This window comes from Sturnira hondurensis, unplaced genomic scaffold, assembly GCF_014824575.4.
Source record: "Sturnira hondurensis isolate 20B ecotype Veracruz unplaced genomic scaffold, ASM1482457v3 Scaffold0015475, whole genome shotgun sequence".
In the NCBI taxonomy this organism is placed as follows: domain Eukaryota; kingdom Metazoa; phylum Chordata; class Mammalia; order Chiroptera; family Phyllostomidae; genus Sturnira; species Sturnira hondurensis.
Genome location: NW_028088106.1, coordinates 1,585,904 through 1,605,629, shown reverse-complemented (window position 1 = coordinate 1,605,629; position 19,726 = coordinate 1,585,904). Strand labels below are relative to the sequence as shown.

The 19,726-nt window shown below is 33.4% G+C and overlaps 1 protein-coding gene across 1 annotated transcript in view; it reads right to left on the bottom strand.

Annotated features, from left to right (window-relative positions):
- The window catches only part of LRP1B (LDL receptor related protein 1B), a gene marked incomplete at its 3' end in the record, with an annotated part of 1,343,287 nt that overhangs the window by 471,828 nt on the left and 851,733 nt on the right, over positions 1-19,726 (bottom strand). Inside the window, exons 25-26 of the mRNA XM_037064526.1 lie at positions 8,020-8,217; positions 6,335-6,539 (exon numbers count right to left, since the gene is read on the bottom strand). Coding sequence (XP_036920421.1) covers positions 6,335-6,539; positions 8,020-8,217 — 403 coding nt within the window. The remainder of the gene's footprint in view (positions 1-6,334; positions 6,540-8,019; positions 8,218-19,726) is intronic.

Here is a 19,726-nt window from a genome sequence, read left to right as displayed (position 1 = left end):
CATGAATATAGATTAGCTTTATAAAATAACCATGAGTCAAAGCAGTGGAAAAATAATTCAGAGGAGTAAGTTTTAAGATTAGGTTTATGTCATAGAATGACTCCCAAATAATGAGTTTATATATATATTTAAAATTGTTAAATTGCATATAATATATTATATATATATTAGTTAATATAAATATAAATATATTATATTTCTTTAATAAACATACATTTATTAAATTAGATTTATGTTTTATCTCATGTGTAGCATTAGGAGTTTCCATCTCCCCAATAGTGGAACCATATCCATAAAAATAATATTGAAATTATTCATTGTTTAACCAGCAAATATTTGAATAAATTAAGTAAACTGTTTGGAAACAATGTATCAGTGGAAATGTATTGAAAATTGTTTAAGTTTTATGATGGATGTGTGGGAGTTTGTAATGTAAATCCTTTTATTTTATGTATCAGAAAATTCTTATAATAGAAGTTTATTAGTGTGAATGACTAAAAATTGAATTAATAGATAAAATTTAAAACATGCAGTAGAAGACATTTATAAAATCTTATTGCTGAGAATATTTTCCTGAAAAGGTTAATATTTAAAGATAGAATTGTTTTGTATGAAAAATACTAGTCCAGGTATATATGCATAAATTAACATATATATATATGTTAACATATATATGTGTGTTACATATATATGTTAATTTATGCATATATACCTGGAGGTATGCAGGTATATAATGCAGGTATATATATATATATATATATATATATATATATATATATATANAACACACATATATATGTTAACATATATATATATATGTTAATTTATGCATATATACCTGGACTAGTATTTTTCATACAAAACAATTCTATCTTTAAATATCTTTATGCATATATGCATATTAATTCATATATATATATATATATATATACAGAAAAAGAATAAATGGTCTACTTCAAACTTACTTTTGGATGCACACATCTTTTCACTGACACAGTTGTTATTTTTAGGCATCCCATTAAACTTTGTATTTAAAATAATATTTAAAATAGAAACAAAATCAACATAGCATCACTGAAATTTATGGTGATATCCAGATTTGAAAAAGATTTGTAAAAATAATATCTGAAAACAAATATAATGGATTTGAGAGTCCTAGATACTCTGAGTACCTATGGGTAAGCCACCACCAGGTCTAGACAAATGGAGACCTTATGTCTCCATTGTAACTTTCTGCCTAGTTCTGCCTCACATGGTTGTGGCAGTTCCAACACACGTATCAGTAGCCCTGCACATCGGTGTGTAAGTTACCAGAAATAGGCACTGTGGACTCTTAATAGATGTCCAGTGGACAAAATAAGATGTGGCTAGGGATAATTTTCAGCACTCTAAAATAAGTGATCCCTTCATTTCTTTATTAAACATTGGCACATCATGGCGTTCTTTAGTGGTCATTATGATCCTAATATTTAGTCAATTCAGGTGGGAAATTTCCAACGTTTTTTGTAAAATAACATGTTCTAGATTTAGTTCCACTAAGAGTGTTCTTAACCTAGCCATAAGTCAATTTCCAATCAATTTAAAAAGTTGATTTCAAGGATCATTGTTTCATAAAAATGTAGGCACTCTTAGGTGTACCTTACAATGCAGTATTTCAAGAGAATATTTTCTCATATTACTTTATTTTTACAGTTCAACATATTAGCATTTCAACAATTGTATTATTTTTTCACAAATAATAAGACTGAATATCCTTTTTTATAGGACATATGAAAATGTTCACCCACATTGCTTGTTAAAAAGAGATCACAGTGTACTGATTCAACAGTTTCTGCATTCATGGGTTAGTCTCTATGAGGATTAAATTGGGTCAACAGACCATGAACAAATTGTAGCACCACAGGCATGGGAAGGCCATTACCATATACCAGGTCAAGCTGCAGAAGGTGAAAGTAAATGATCTTGGCAAAAAAGGAAGTTATTTGTCTCTAATCTTTAAGTCTCCTAAAATGAATATCTTTATTATTTTTGTTTAAGAACACTCTTAGATAAAATTAAAATTTTATTTAGATGTGTTATTATGCCTGCTTTCACCAATTGTTACTGCAGAGGCCAGTTATTATAACAAAGGGAAACTAAACACCAGCACTGGAGCAGGAAGATGCCACACAGTTGTGCAAGAATAAAGGTAAGGGAAGTTCTAGAACTAGAGTGAGTGCTACTGAGTAGATTCTGGGCTTCCTGATGCCTTTAATCTCAATAGTAAGCTTGATATTTAAAGGGGATTCATGTACTCATTCAGGTCGCCCTAGAAAGAAGTAAATTTCCTTAAAATGGGATGCATGAAAAATTTCTCTTCCCTAAGACTCCCAATTTTCCTTCTTGGAGTAACTACTCACTTGGGATACTGCGTGAAGCCCAGAATGCTAAAGGGATGTACCGTGAAGGAATATGCTTTTTTTTTTCCAGTTTTATTATTTTTATTTTTAGATTTTATTTATTTATTTATCTTTAGAGGGGAAGGAGAGAGGAAGAGAAACATCAATGTATGGTTGCCTTTCATGCATCCCCTGCTGGGAGTTGGCCTGCAGGGAACCGACCTGCAACCCAGGCATGTGCCCTGACTGGGAATCAAACCGCGGTCCTCTGGTTCGCAGGCCTGTGCTCAATCCACTGAGCTACACCAGCCAGGGCTGGAATATGCTTTATAAGGTAAAATGAAGGCCAGTGGATTCCCTGAAAAATATCTGATTAAATACACTTCTTTTTTGGTATTTGTAAAACAGGTTACAAAGACTTTGGTTACTATCGGAACCTTGCATAACATATGTGTTTTATGGGGCTAATGTTGCATCCTGCGTTTGTTGGTGTTTTTTCCAGCTGCGCTGAGGAAGCAAAGTGGTTGCCAACCCTTTTAATTTCATTTTTCACGAACAAAATTTATAATATTAGCTGTTTTTTTACTGAATAAATTACATTTTAAGGTATATCCTTGAATTCCTGTAAGTTACATTTAAACAAAGACTATACATATGTATGCATTAATTTATTAGCACAATTATATCTACCAAGATCATTTACTTGGCACAAGTATATATATCAAGAGCAATGAAAAATTTCATAGACTTGGAAGCAACTTTGCTTACCATCAGAAAGATGATGATTTACTAGGAAAGATAACAGTGTTTATACAAATAACATTGCTCAAAAATTATCATGGGTTTATAGTAAAATAAAATATTTCAAATGATGTGTACACGTCTTTGGGACTCCTATCAATTTTGGTTCGCAATTTCCTTATGTATTTCATGAATAATTTGAAAAATAGGGGGGCATCTTATGTTTCTTTTGATGTTAACAGCACAGATTATTTTTCAGTGCTGCTTTTCTTGTGCTTAGCTTGGCTTTGCAGTGAAGTGTATGTGTGTGTCTGTGTACACACATGCTTAATTTTACTGTGCTCTCGGCCTACCTTATGAAAGGTCTAATGTTTAAAAATATGTATGTACATTTAACCCAAATATCCAATAAACCTGAAATGTTTTAATATTTAAATATACTTTAAAATGTAGTTGCTACTACTGGACTTTGAAAGTGATTATAGAAACCTCATTTCTTAATTGTATCAATATTCTATAAGAGTATTTTTAACAGTAAAAATTATACTATATTAGGGCACCCAAACCTCTCAATTTTTCAATGCATTTTTGGACTTGAATACATTAGTACTTTTATTGGAACTTTGAAACTTTGGACATTTATGCTAGAAAAAATATTATATGTTTTAATTCTTCACCCCTTTAAAATAGAATTATTACTATTGTAGTTATCTTAATCAGCCCGACAGTATCATAGTAGTCATTAATAACCAAAGACACCAATTCTCTCTGAAGTGTCACCAGGTTTCCCCCACTCACAGGAGAGCTCTGTTCTAACTTTCAGTGTTAGAGGATCTTTTCCTTCTGATAATCCCTTTTATTACTAAAATAGCCTCTGATATTTTTACTGAAATAGTATTTGGGAGCTGTGTGTCCTTTGTGTTTGTTTTCTTTTTCTCCTCTCAGGTGGAATATTCTCCAAACAGACTAAGTTTATCCTAAGTAGTATCAGTTCAAAGCTGTAGAAAATGAAATTTCTACTCCCAGCTTTAGTGTTTTGTTTCATCAGATTATTTTTAAAACTTTCATACACCTATAATATTGTTTGTTTTTGGTTTCATATACCTCTCTGTGTGCCGATTGTAATTTGGAAGGCATTCACAGTTTTCTTATTGTGTTGGTATAAATGCTAAAACTTTCTCTAAAATACTGCTTTTACCTTATACAGAAAAAATGCTTCTCTTATGCAGATAAGGTGCTAGTACAACCTAGACAGGGGTAATAGGTGAAAATTTCACACAGGGAGCTGTTACATTGAGCACATAGCCTCTGTTGACACTGAACTTTTGTGGGAAGTTCAGGGTCAGGATCAGCAATCTACTTATAACCTCAAAAACAGTCTCTTTGAAAAGGGAGATTTCTCATTTAATGTAGCACATATCCTCCTGTGAATTAAGTGTTATTTTAGGAGATAATGAGTGAAATGGGCAAGTGTAAACTGTGTAAGCCAGAGAACATATCCCCAAGCTAAAAGACACAGCTACTGCTCTGAGCACTGCTGCCAAATCTCCCTAGTTTTTCAAAAGAAGTCAGAAATCCACAGCTGTATGTAAAATATCTCAGTATTTTAAGCTTTGGCAACTAATTCAAATAAATTTAAAATCCTGTGGAAGGGAAAGCAAGCACATTCAATTAGGGTTGCCAGTTTGGAACCCCGTTCTTCACAAACTGCTTTGCCTCTTTAATTTCTGTGTCTGAGGGGAGGAAAAGAAAAATAAACTTCACAATCTACTGATTTCTGGTCTTGAGCATAAACCAGAGCACAAGGCAGTCAGTGTGGCCAGGAAGCTGACTAAACAGGAAGCTCCTTTCTCTCTCTTCTGTATCTCATTAACTGGTCCACACTCCAATCCAACTGGTGCTCCCTGGACTTTGTATTACTTAAAGGTACAGAGCCAAAAAATGGTTTTTATTACTACCCTTTAGATATGATAATGGTTTTGAGTTTACAAAATAATTACCAGGAAAATAAATAATTAATGGCACTAACAAAGCATTCTCATATATATTAGTTATATACTACCTCCCACGGATTTACTGTCTTCTTAATAACAACCTAATGATAAATAAATGTTATCATTATTATCATCTTCATCATCATCACTGTTATCTCTAATTTGCAAAGGAGAAAACTAAAATCTAAGGGAAGATAATATAATTGGGTAGCTTCTCCAGAGAATAAGTGATTGACCAGGAAGTGGAACCCTCGTTTTCTGGCTCCAAACCAGTGCTTCTCTTCTGTTCTTTCACAAAGGAACAGCGGGCACAGAGACTCAACACCTGACCTTGCTTTCCAGAATCATATGCCTTGTCTTTCAAATGTTCCAATATTCAGCACTTAACCAATGGACTGCTTCAAGTTTGTTCTAATTTTCTTTTAAACTGATTCCAAGTACATACAAAATAACTACAGGCTGAGGTGGTTAACATCTGTGACAGTTTTTTTTTTTTTTTTTAAGATTTTATTTATTTATTTAATTTTAGAGGGGAAGGAGAGAGGGAGAGAAACATCAATGTATGGTTGCCTTTTGTGCATCCCCTGCTGGTAGTTAGCCTGTAAGGAACCGGTTTGCAACCCAGGTGTGTGCCCTGACTGGGAATCGAACCGCGATCGTCTGGTTCGCAGGCCCGCGCTCAATCCACTGAGCTACGCCAGCCAGGGCCCATCTGTGACAGTTTGAATCCAAGACTGGCCCTGTGATTTGCAACCATTAGAGGCATTTACAGCATTTTTGGCAAGTCAAAGAGAAGTTCATTAAATTACTGCTTTAAAATAGAGTTGCAATAATTTTCAATAAGGCTTGCCTAATGCCCATATTTAAAAATATATAATATGTGTATCCTCTAAAAATATAGATGTCAAAATCTTATAACCAAACTCATGGCGATAAACATATATCTATATCTACATATAGGTATAAATATATAGATACGTGTATACATGTATACACATATATGTATGTGTATGTGTGCCTATACACATATGTGTACATATACAAATGTGTATATACATATATATGTACCCATACACACAATTATGTAAAACATATACACAAATATATAAACTTGTGCAAAATAAATGCTTTGAATCATAATTTCTGAGGTAAATTAATTCAACATTAATTTGAATAATTACATTTTTATGCCAAATTGGGTATGTGAAAGTTAAACTTTACCCATATCTTGGGTCCAAAGCAATAGCCCTGGGATGTTCCATGGCTCCTGCTATTAGTGTAGTTCTTAAGGACCCGTCAAGTTTGGCCACTTCAATTTGATCCAGATTACTGTCTATCCAATATATGTTGCCTGCTATCCAGTCGACTGTCAGCCCTTCTGGGGTTGCCAGGCCATGTTCCACAACCACTTCAATTGCACTTACTCCTACAACAAAAGGGGGAAATAAAACACTTTTACCCATTTAAGGAACATGTCAAGGAAAAGGCCTACTTATTAGCAGCACCCAGTACTTACACATTTTATTAACTGTGAGGTAGAGTATAAAAGTAATACCTGACAAAAGAAACTAAAAAGGTCCCCAATTTAGAATTAACTGATTTTTCTCACCAGCAACTTTTAATATCTTAGGTTATTTCAATGACAGTAGAATATAATTTTTAAACAAGTCTGAAATTAATAACAATATTTGGGTTGTAAAAATATTATTTCTTGTTTCTGACTTTTTAGACAGAACAAAGGATTGTGGGAATAGTAATGATGTGCTGGTTAAAATCAGTGCAATTTGATTTAAATGTTGATCATCATGGGTGGAATAAAGAGAAACATTTACCTTTTCTGTTGCCTGGGGCAACAACATTATAGTTAATAAGCACCCACTTCTTTTAGAAGCGTGACAGATATGATAGCTTTACTGCTCTTAACCTGAACAGAGATGAGGCCCAAATCAAATTCTTCTTACCCTGTCCCAGGCCATAAGATTTGCAACATGTAACACATTTGCAAATAACAGAAACAGGCATTAGTGTTGTCTAAATGAAAATAAGAAATTTGTTGATGTCCATCGGTACTCTTATTTATCCACTTCTTTCGCAATTTAAAAATGATATTTTAAAAACACATTTTTCTCATAAAATAACACTTCATAGTTTAGGACATTACCAGTATAGTTAGATATTTAAAGTGTGTTTTTTAAATAGTCAACCATCTAATCCCATCACTTCAAATCAGCATTTTCCAATGCCACAAGACACTAATTCACCCATTAAAACTATATTGTGTGTTTAAATAGCATAATTTTTCCAAAATTACTATGACGATTTAAGGAGGAATTTAAAATTTAATAGAAATATCTGGACTTGAAATGCTATACACATATAATCAAGAAAAGTATTACACATATTTGTCTCAAAGCCTTTCTAGTTAAGAAGGGCCTAGATTAGACAGAAGAGTTAAGTCTAAATATGGCAAAAATATTTATCTCTTTAAACATGTCTTCATCATTTCTTTGAGAAAAGATATGCTGAAACATTATAACAAAATAAAAGACAAATTATTTCAACTCACAAATATAACTGTTAGTATGTAGAAGATAGTCATTTTGTTTTCTTATAACTATGTATTTTTACCATATGTCAGTGCAACAGCCCACAATTTTACAAACGGAGAGAAGAGCACAGGCCCTCACCACTCACTCCCCCAACATATCCTCAAACATATATGTGACATCCCTGGTTTTACAGGTATGAGGCAGGAGATTAAAAACAGACCACCAAACAAAAAACAAAAACAAAAAAAAAACAAAGGCCAAAGATTAATCAAAACTCCTTTGGACTACAACATATTGTTCTTAAATTTTCAGTTAGAAATTAATATAAACAGTCAGCCCAAACTGTAACATACATACCTCCACTTTCAGAAAGCTTGCCTCGGTATATTCTATCTTCTACAACATCTGTCCAATAAAGTAAACTTTGACTGAAATGAAAATCAAGAGCTATTGTGTTTCTCAATCCAGGAACAAGTAGACTGTAGTCTCTTTTATGAAGATCAATCCTTCTGATTTCATGGCGAATAGAAAAGATGATGAATGCTTCAAAAGGATCTGAAATTAAATTTATTTTTAACAAACTTATGAAAATTTTTATGTACTTTGGTAATTGGAATAAAACATATGAGCTCAAAATTCATTCATTTAAAATAAATTGTATTATCTTTAAGAAACAATTTATTCTAATCTAAAATTAAAAAAAATAAGCTTAAAACTTAGCTTTACATGTATTTTTATTAAAATAAGGCATAAATGTTTTTTCTTCCTTAGATTATTATATACTTGATTTTAATTAAAGAATACAAGAATACAGTTATTGAAATTCAAAGATAACGGAAGATTTTCTGTTTTCATGGAGTTTCTGCTGACAAGCCAAACCGAGAAACACCACTGAAATTGCTAAGAAGGAGCTAGAACTAGCTCTCCACTCACAGCTCATCACATGCCTACAGATCCAAGAAGGAGAGAGATACAACAAGAAGGTTTCTGTCAAAAGAGTTAGTGGGCATAAAGTTAAAAGTGGTCCCCATAAGAAGGAACATTTAGTGTTTTCCACAGTCCAGAAGAGTCATGAGTACACTATTCCCCAATAGTTTTTAAGTATGGGAGTACAGAAAAAGGGGGAAGCTTTGAAAAGAGAAGATTAAAGTTTTATATTTTTGTACCTAAAGAAGTTTCAATAACTGAAAGTTACAAAAATGATGTTATTATTTCAAAAATGCATCAAGTTCAATGCCAATTACTATCTAACATACTAATATAAGCTGGAGATGAATTCTGCTTGATGAATACATTTTTGAGAGAGAGAGCCAGTCTTGCAAAGATTTCCCCCATTTCCATGTGTGTGCCTCTTCTCTGTGCTTTTCTTTAAGAAATTGGTTTCCCTATCCCAAATCCAGATATGTCTTCTGAATATGAGCAAACCCGTCCATAAGGATCAGCCCAGGAGGTGGATGCAAGATCTAAGTTAGGTTAATGGGTTTGTAAACTTGGAGATGTTTCAAGCTGAAGGGAACTACTTTCTTTTCTTTTTAGACCACAAATCTCTAAGACTAATGTTGCCAGTGTGAATGTCCTTGCAGCTTGGAGGAGTCCATTTGTAGTACTGCAGAAGAGAAAAAAAGTCACAAAAAATGAGGCAGTAGTGACCTGAGCAAAAACCATGTTGTAAGAACTTCCAAATCTCTAGTTCCAATCATCCTTAAGACTAGTTTCTTCCTTCAAACCTTCACGTCCGGTGCTTTGTATATGTAAGCCAATGCATTTAACTATTCAAATAATTTGAACTGGGTTTCTGTCAATTGCAATGAGGTTTACTCTTCTTATTAATTCATCTTTACAAAGAGATCTTCCCTGATCAGTTACCTAATAAACATCTATCTCTATTATATTACCATAGCCGATTTCTTCTGTTTGAAGTATATTTAAAAATCAGTATTTACTTGTTGATCATTAATTCCCTCAGTAGCTAATAAGCTCTATGACAACCGGGATCTTGTCTGTATTGCTCATTATGATATCTCTAAAAGCTGCTCCAGGGGAAGTTATAATAGGTATCGGGTCTTAGATTCAAAAGGGTGTGAACCTAAGCTGGTTACCCTTGATCATAGGGGAATCGATGCCATTTTTTTCTATTGGACATGATTCTATTTTAGGGAGCTTTTCCCAACACATTAACTAAGCATTTTTTGAATGAATAAATGGGGAGAGGAACTGAATACATCCCAAGAAACTAGCTGATCACTGCATGGGAGAGAGCCCTGCCTTGATCAGTAGAGCCACCTAGTAGACCTGCTGCTGCCTGCACAGTTAGTAGGCCTGGCCAAGGCCACAGGGATTGCTTAGAAGATTTGAGAACTTGAAAGTAAAGATTATGTGTATTGTAATCACTTTAGGTAATGTGGTTATTTATTGCACGGTATTGGGTATTTGATCACATAACATTGCTGTGACAATAGCTGACAAGTACAAGATACCAAACATTACAAAATAAGTAGTTTCAAATAGCTCCCAATAAAATAAATACTCATACATTTTAAATTCAGAATGTATCATCATTAATATAAAAATGATTGTGTTGGACATACAGTTATTTAAAAGAAAGATATATAATTTATTGAAAAGAAAGAAACCCTATTTTATTTTCTGCTCTGGCTATGAAACAACTGTTTGCCTTTGAAAATTTTTTATCTCTTTAAAAATTGAATGTCCCCATTTGTAAAACAGTGTTAATAATAACCTACTTTCAATCTAACTTAAACTGCTATTATCAGAATCCAGTTAAATAACATATGCAATTTTGTTTTTTAAGCTGCAAACCATCACAGTAAACACAAATGTGGTGGTAACTGTGATGTAGTTAAAAAATAATGGACTTGGAGTGAGAAAATGCAGGTTTAAGATGAAGCACGGCTATCAACTAGTTATATAAACATTAAAAGTTTACTTAAACCCTCTGATCCTCATTATTATTTATTTATAGAATGTATAACATATTGTTATGAAAATTGATAATTAAAGTATGAATATTAAATAATACTTAATATAAGTTTAATAATTATTATAAATATTAAATTCCCAAGATTAAATTCCACTCTGTGGAATAAGCAAAAGAAATACTGCGTAGGAGAAAAGGCTGGAATGATGACACAGCTAAAGGAAGTCAGCTATTTCTTCACATGTTCTCACACTAGTAACTTTTCAGCTCTAAACAGCTTCCTCATCCATGGGTTTACAGTTTGCCTTTAGTCAAGCACTAAATTATTGTTGCAGCAGCTATTTTTTAGAAAAAAATACATTTAATGCCAGTAAAAACATATAGTGATAAAATTGCTAGGTAATGTTTTGGTGCTTCTTCTAAGATATATCACCAGAAGAACAAAGAATCCAGACAGAAAAAAAGAGAGAGAGAGAAAAGAAAAAAGAAATACAAGTCCCATCTTCCCTAACACTGGAAGACAGCTATTACCAAACCCCCGCAGTATGAGAAGAAGGGAATAAAATCAAAGTGCAGAAAGTTTCTGAGAGGATGTCTGCAGCTCTCAGAAACCAGTACATATAAAGGATGGCTGACAGGGAATATATCTCACAGAAGGTAGCACAACTAATAGGCAAACCCCACAATCATTCTGAAAAGAGTGGGAGGGAGTCTCAGACTGGTCTCAGGACCTCCTCTTAGTCCACTGGCACCATAAAGACCTAGGAGGAGGATCTGAATGAAGAGACAGACAGGCATGCAACACATTCAGTGAAAGAAACCTAGCTCTAAGGTCTATGTACCATGTGATTTCATTTCTATGACATTCTGAAAAAGGCAAAAGAACAGAGACAGAAAACAGAACAGTGATGACAGCAAAAGAGATGGAAGAAGGACTTACTACAGATTTTCAGACAATAATCACTAACGTTCCTAGATATAACAGCTTCTGAAAAGATAAAATTATATATATATATATATATATATATATATATATATATATATACACACACACACACATACATACACATATACACACACTAGAAACCGCAACAATAAAAGGTAAGAAATCTAGGAATAAATTTATTTAAAAATATTAAAAGAGGATATAAAGAAATTTTAAAACACTAATCAGAGGAATATAGACATCAACAAGTGAAAAAGTATATAGTATTATTAAATAGAAAAACACAATATCCAAAAGATCTTGCTTCTGCCTAAATTAATTTATAAATGTTCTGTGATGAAAACAATTGCAAATACCATTCTTTAAAAATAATGTTAGATAAATCTAATCATGAAGTTTAAAAAGGGTAACTCACCAGAAAAATTCTAGGAGAAATTTGTAATAGTGACTTACTCCAATTGGCATTAAAATATATAACTGTATCTGTACTTGAACAACAATTAAAAATATACGTATCAGTTTCAGTAGAAGAATACTTTGGCTCTGACCCATAATTGACTACATGGCTGAGAAATGTGATAGCTGTGGGGCACCTAGAGAAGAAATTAAGTTGGAAGATTTTCTGATTTCATACAAAAAAGAGATGGCTTAAAATTTTTGATGAGGTTAATGAAACTGAAATTGTTAGAAGTAAACACAGAACAATTTTTAGAACTTCAGAATAGGGAAATCCTGAGTTTGATGCCAATCATAGAAGTCCTAAAAGAAAAAATAGTGTTTAATAGAAATTTAAAAATTGTAAGACAAAAACAATGTAAAAAAGTCAAAGGTCAAACTGGGTAAAATATCTACAATATTTCAAGGAACTAAATTCTTTAGTACACATGAACACCTATAAATTGACAAGAAGAAAATAAACAATAGGCAAAGGGTTTTTAATCAACAATTCATAGAAAAATATAAACAACTCTACAGCTTAAAAAGTGATCGATTTGTATTATAAAATAATAAATGTATTTTAAAACAATAAAAAATGTGATAATACACTATAATAATTAAAATGTAGACAAAAGGCATTCTGATATATTGAAATGAAAATATAAACTATTATAATCTATACGGTGATTCACTGGACAATACCACCAAAAATGTGTGTGTGTGTACACACACACACACATCTTCCTTGTAGATATATACAAGGTTTGTCCAGAAAATGCCCAACCATTGTTAATATAATGAGAATGGTTTGCTTAACATCGATGTAATCTGGCAGCCAAGGAAAGTGGACTGAAATGTACATGTGTGAACAATGATGACTTCACTGTACTAGTCAGTAGGAACAGTGTTTAGTGGTCATGTGTACTGTGTGGCTGTCTCATTCAAAATGACTGAGTACATCAGTGAATCTGCATCAGATTTTTCATTAAGCTTAAACATTACTTCACAGAAACTAATTAGATTATGCAGAAGCCTGCAACTATGGGCAACTGTGATTGGCTGCTGCACCACAACAATGCAACCACTCACACATTGTCTAGTGCTAATTTTTTTTTGCAAAATAACAAATTACCCAAGTCATTCAGCTCTGCTACATCCCAGATTTGGCACCATGTGCCTTCTGGCTTTTCCCAAAAGTAAAATCACCTTTGAAAGAAAAGAGATTTCAAACAATCTGTATGAGAAAACATATTTGCCAATGATACCTCAGACAAAGGTTTATTCTTCAAAATATACAAAGAATTTACATGACTCACTCTAAGAAGACAACTAACCCAATTAAAAAATGGAAAAAGGACTTGAACAGACACTTCTCCAAAGAGGACATACAGAGGATCCAGAGACACATGAAAAGATGCTCGATATCACTAGCTACCAGAGAGATGCAAATTAAAACCACAATGAGATACCACTTTACACCGGTGAGAATGGCCATCATAAACAAAGCAACAAACAATAAATGTTGGAGAGGCTGTGGGGAAAAGGGGACCCTAGTTCACTGTTGGTGGGATTGCAGACTGGTACAACCACTATGGAAAACAGTATGGAATTTTCTCAGAAAACTAAAAATGAACCTGCCTTTTGACCCAGCAATTCCACTCCTGGGATTATATCCTAAGAACCCTAAAACACCAATCCAAAAGAACCTATGCACCCCAATGTTCATAGCAGCACAATTTACAATAGCCAAGAGGTAGAAGCACCCTAGGTGCCCTTTAGTAAATGAATGGATAAAAAATTATGGTACATACATACAATGGAATTCTATGCAGCAGAAAGAAAGGAGCTCCTACCCTCTGCAACAGCATGGATGGAACTGGAAAGCATTATGCTGAGTGAAATAAGCCAGGTGTTGAAAGACAAATACCATATGATCTCACCTTTAACAGGAAGTTAAACAACAAAACAAACAAGCAAGAAAAATAAAAAGAAAGACACTGAAATAGAGAACAGGGGGACAGTGACCAGAAGGGAGAGGGGAGGGAATTTCAGGGGAAAAAGGGGAAGGATTTACAGGAACTAGTAAAAAGGACATATGGACAACAACTAAGGGGGGCGGAAATGGGAGGGAGGTTGGGAGCACAGGGGTGGGGTGGGCTGGGATGGGTGTAAAGACAGAAAACTGTACTTGAACAATAATTAAATAAAAATATTTAAAAAAAGTTATTTCAGATCATTGATGAAATTCAGGAAAATAAGGTGGGGCAGCTGATGGTGATTGGAAAAACTGTGTGAGGTCTCACGGTGCCCACTTTGAAGGCAACTGAGGGGTCATTTTCCTATGTACAATGTTTCTTTTATCTTATATCTTTTTCAAAGAAGTCTCTATTTTTTATATTACATGGCTGTATACCTTCTGGACAGACCTTGTATGTGAGTGTGTGTGTATCCCTTGACCAAGTAGGCCCATTTGTCAAAAATGATTTATTCTAAAGACATAATTTTATATGTAAAAATAATAAGTGAGTAAGAAAAATTTTTGCAATACTGTTTTTAGTAGTAAAAGATTAAAAACAAAACAAATGTTTATCAATAGGTGGCTGGATAAATAAAGTATGCTATAATCATATAGTGGAATACTGTTTAGCCAAGTAAATTAATGTGATTGATATGTATATTTTAATATGGAATAATTCCCAATATTTTATCATTTGAAATGGCAAGATGCAAGTAGCTTCCATACTATGTTACCATTTAAATTAAAAAATAAAGATTTTCCTAGATCTATATAAAGGTAAATCATAGAATGCTTCTTGCAGGATTCATGAAGGCATGTAGTTACCTCTGCCATGGGAATGGCGATGGGATTCAGCAGGAAGAATAAACTAATCTTTATTCTGCTTTATTCTGCTTTGGTACAATTTTTCAGCATTTACATAAAGTCTCCTATTAAAATTGGTCATTCTTAAGAACAAAAATTAAACTTATAGTAAAGGAATGATCATTTCCAGATTCTTGGAAACATAAATAAAACAAGAATTGTTTAAGCATGACATATATGCTGAGCAAAGTAATTCAGTATGACAAATACTGTAAGACATGCTTTTCCTTTCAGGAACTCATATAGTAGAACTCATATTCTACTATAGCAATATTTAAGAGATCACTTACTGCTCTTCCTCATATGCTGTATTTGAGAAAGAATATCCTTTTGAACCACAAATTACTGACTAGCCTGTTGTTACAACTGAGAGAGAAAGGAATTCTACAGCACAAGGCCTAGATTCTACTTCTACCTTGATACAAATAAAGGAAAGCCCTAAAACTAAGTAGGTCTTAGTGTCTTGATTTTTAAATTAAATAAAATGTTTGGTCAGACATGCTCTAAAATATTTGTGAAAAATCTTAAATTATTAATGAAGAAATATTATTATCCAAAATAGATTTTAACAAAAATTGCTTTTATAGAAATAAAAAAGATCATATTACATAACAAGACAAACAACAACAAAGTCTCTTAAGATGGTATGTACTTAATAATAGGCTAAAAAATTTTAAAGCAAACTCTCACAGAATTAAATGAAGAAATTGATAAAATTATGAAATTTTTAACAAGTTCTATACAAACTGAATAAAACTATACTAACAAAATGATTAGAACAACAAAATTAACAGAAAGCTCAAACCACTGGAAATAGGTAAAAATCTGCACGCTCAAGATACTAGACTTGTTCTTATTAAGCATACATGGAACAACAAAATGCTCTGTTCTAGTCCACAGAGTATGTCTCAAGAGATAACAAATAATCTAATTATGAGCACATCCTCTAAACACAAGAAAATTAAATCAAGAATCACTAATAAAAGCTGCTAAATTCCTTATATGCTTTAAAACTAAAATAATAACTAAACAATTTACTGACCGACAGGCCTTCTAATAGAGAACATAAATAAAGGGAAATATTATGGCAACAAATGTATAGATAGAAAAGCATGAACAATTAAATGATAGTGAGATGGAGAACCAATTCCTGAATTGGACACTCCCAAATCCTCTCCTTCATAAAAACAATAAAATCATTGAAAAAATGGGTAAAATTATCATTTTCTGTACTCTAGAAATTAAAGTCTGGTAATGATCCAACAAGTGTTAAAAAAAACAAAACCTGCTAAATCTCAATAGGAACAGCGAACTTTGTGGAGTGTAAACATGCATCAATCTCATCACCCTTTCTTCAGCTTCATAGCAACCTTGGGAACAAACCATTCAGAAGCCACAGAGAGGACAAACGGGTTTGGAGCTAACCCAAAATCCCAATCTCCAGATAATGGGGGGATTGTCTTTTCAAATGCTGGAAGAACTGGATNATTGAAAAAAATGGGTAAAATTATCATTTTCTGTACTCTAGAAATTAAAGTCTGGTAATGATCCAACGAGTGTTAAAAAAAACAAAACCTGCTAAATATCAATAGGAACAGCGAACTTTGTGGAGTGTAAACATGCATCAATCTCATCACCCTTTCTTCAGCTTCATAGCAACCTTGGGAACAAACCATTCAGAAGCCACAGAGAGGACAAACGGGTTTGGAGCTAACCCAAAATCCCAATCTCCAGATAATGGGGGGATTGTCTTTTCAAATGCTGGAAGAACTGGATTTTGATGTGCAAAAGAATGAAGTTGAAACCTCACAACGTATACAAAAATTAACTCAAAATGTATCAGAAATCTAAATGTTAAGAACTAAAACTATACAACTATTAAAATAATGTATCTTAGTGAACTTAGATTAGGCAATGACTTCTTATTTATTACACCAATGCACATGCTACAACAAAAAATGAACTAAAAAAGCACTTTTATGCTTCAAAGAACAATATCAAGAAAGTAAAAGAAGCTGTACAAAGTGAAAGAAAATACTTCCAAAACACACATCTTGTTAGGGGCTGTATCTAGAATACACAAAGAAGCAAAAATTCAGGGGTTTAGAGATGTGCTGTTCAAAGGTATGTTCATAGACTGATGCCAGTCTACAAACTGCTAGTAGTCCATGACAAGATAAATGTAGAGGCTGAGAGAAAATTTTATTAAAACATCAAAGCCACACCCATTATATAGGACAATTAATTATAGTCTGAATATTGGTATAATAGCAAACTTTTATTGAGTGGTTCCTATATAGTAGAATTATTCTCATACTTTCATAAATCCCAGTTTATGCAAGCCTCACAAAACCCTAAGAAGTGTGTAATATTATGCCTATTTTTCACTGAATGAAACAGCAACTGAGATGAATTGTGTAACTAATATTTCACAGTCATGCAACTATTAAGTGGAAGAGCATGCATTTAATCCACTGTCCTATCTAGTGTGAGCAATGATTTGATCAGGAACTCTCATAAACTGCGGGTAGCAATGTGTATTTATGCATTTTTGAAGAAATATTTGGCAATAATAGAGATGAAAATGGCCAAATACAGGTGAACAGGTACTTGAACCTTGGTCTAACTTGTGCACTTCTCCACAAGTGAACATTATAAAAGCATTCACTACAACATGGTTTTACAAAGCAAAACACTAAAAACAACTTCAGTGATGGTAAATAAGAGAGGACTGACAAAATTATAATCTTTTTATATAGTAGAATGCTTTATAGCACTGTATATATAATAGTTATTACATATAACAACTATATATAATACTATAGATAAATCTCAAAATCACATTTGTGAATTAAAAAATTAATTCTAGCTGGGTATATAATGTATATGAGTATGTATAATTCTAGCATTTAAAAATATATTTAATGAAAAGCAGCAGGCATGTATTTGAAATTAATTAATAGGTATTCTAGACACATTAATTAATTCAGAAGACCAAATAATGCCCCGATTAGGAGACAGAGACAATAGGTTTTTACCAGACTGGTAAAATGATGCCCATCATTTACTGATAGGTGCCCATCAGTAAATGAATGGATAAAAAAATTATGGTACATATATACAATGGAATTCTATGCAGTAGAAAGAAAGAAGGAGCTCCTACCCTTTGCAACAGCATGGATGGAACTGAAAAGCATTATGCTGAGTGAAATAAGCCAGGTGTTGAAAGATAAATACCATATGATCTCACCTTTAACAGGAAGCTAAACAACAAAGCAAACAAGCAAGCAAAATAAAAAGAAAGACACTGAAAAAGAGAATAGGGGGATAATGACCAGATGGGAGAGGGGAGGGGATTTCATGGGAAAAAGGGGAAGAATTTACAGGAACTAGTATAAAGTACACATGGACAACAACTAAGGGGGGTGGAAATGTGAGGGAGGTGGGGAGCACTGGAGGGGTGAGATGGGATGGGAGTAAAAGAAAGAAAACTGTACTTGAACAACAATTAGATAAAAATAAAGAAAATCAATGAACAACCAGAAGTGCCAAAAAATCAGACTTCATTGAACTCTGACAACCGAGGAATTAAAGAAAGAGTCAACCAGAACAACCGGACCAGTAAGGACCTGTGGTGAGGTGTTGGACCATGCAGGCAGGGCTAGCTGAACAGGAAACTGAGACTCAGAGCTGACTGTGGGTTACAGCAGAGGTGGTTGGGGTGGGAGAAACTCTGAGGCTCACAGCGAGTCTCACAGCGAGTCCATTGGAAAGTGAGCTAGAGGTGAGCAGGTAAGCTGCATTGTTCCCTCTTTGTCCCCTCCCCAGAAGCAGTGCTGCAGGGCAGTGAAGAGGATTTCCCTCCCAGGGGAATACTTTATTGGGTGCTCTGAGACAAAGAAATATGGCCCAAGTGAAAGAACAGAGCAAAAGTTCAGAAAGAGAGCTAAGTGATGAGGAGATAGACAACCTGTCTGCTGGAGAATTTAAAGCCCTAGTATATCAAAATGCTCACAGAACTTATTGAGCCTGGTTAAAAAAATGAAAGAAAAAAAAAGCCCAAATAATAGCTACCCAAAATGAAATAAAGCAAAATACACAGGGAAGAAACAGTGACAGGAAGGAAATCAGGACTCAATTCAATGATTTGGAACAAAAGGAAGAAATAAACATTCAACTAGAACAGAATGACGAAATAAGAATTTTAAAAAGTGGAGACTTACAAATCTTTGGAACAACCTGAAACATTCTAATATCAGAATTATAAGGGTGCCAGAAGAACAATAGCAAGAAATTGAAAACTTACTTGAACAAGTAATGAAAGAAAACTTCTCCAATATGGTAAAGAAAACAGACTTCCAGAAAGTCCAGGAAGCCCAAAGAATCCCCCAAAAGTTGGACCCAAAGAGGAACACACCAAGGCCACACCATCATTAAGTTACCCAAGATTAAAGACAAAGAGAGAATCTTAAAAGCAACAACAGAAAAGGAGACAGTTACCTACAAAGGAGTTCCCATAAGACTATCAGCTGATTTCTCAAAAGAAACCTTTAAGGTGAGAAGGGGCTGGAAAGAAGTATTTGAAGTCATGAAAGGCAAGGACCTACATCCAAGATTGCTGTATTCAGCAAAACTTTCATTTAGAAAGGAAAGACAGATAAAGTGCTTCCCAGATAAGGTTGAGTTAAAGGAGTTCATCATTACCAAGTCCTTATTATGTAAAATGTTAAAGGGACTTATCTGAGAAATTGAAGATCAAAAACTATGAACAGTAAAATGACAACAAACTCACAACTATCATCAAACAAATCTAAAAAAAGAAGAAAAAGAACTAAAATAAAAACTAAGAAAACAACTAGGA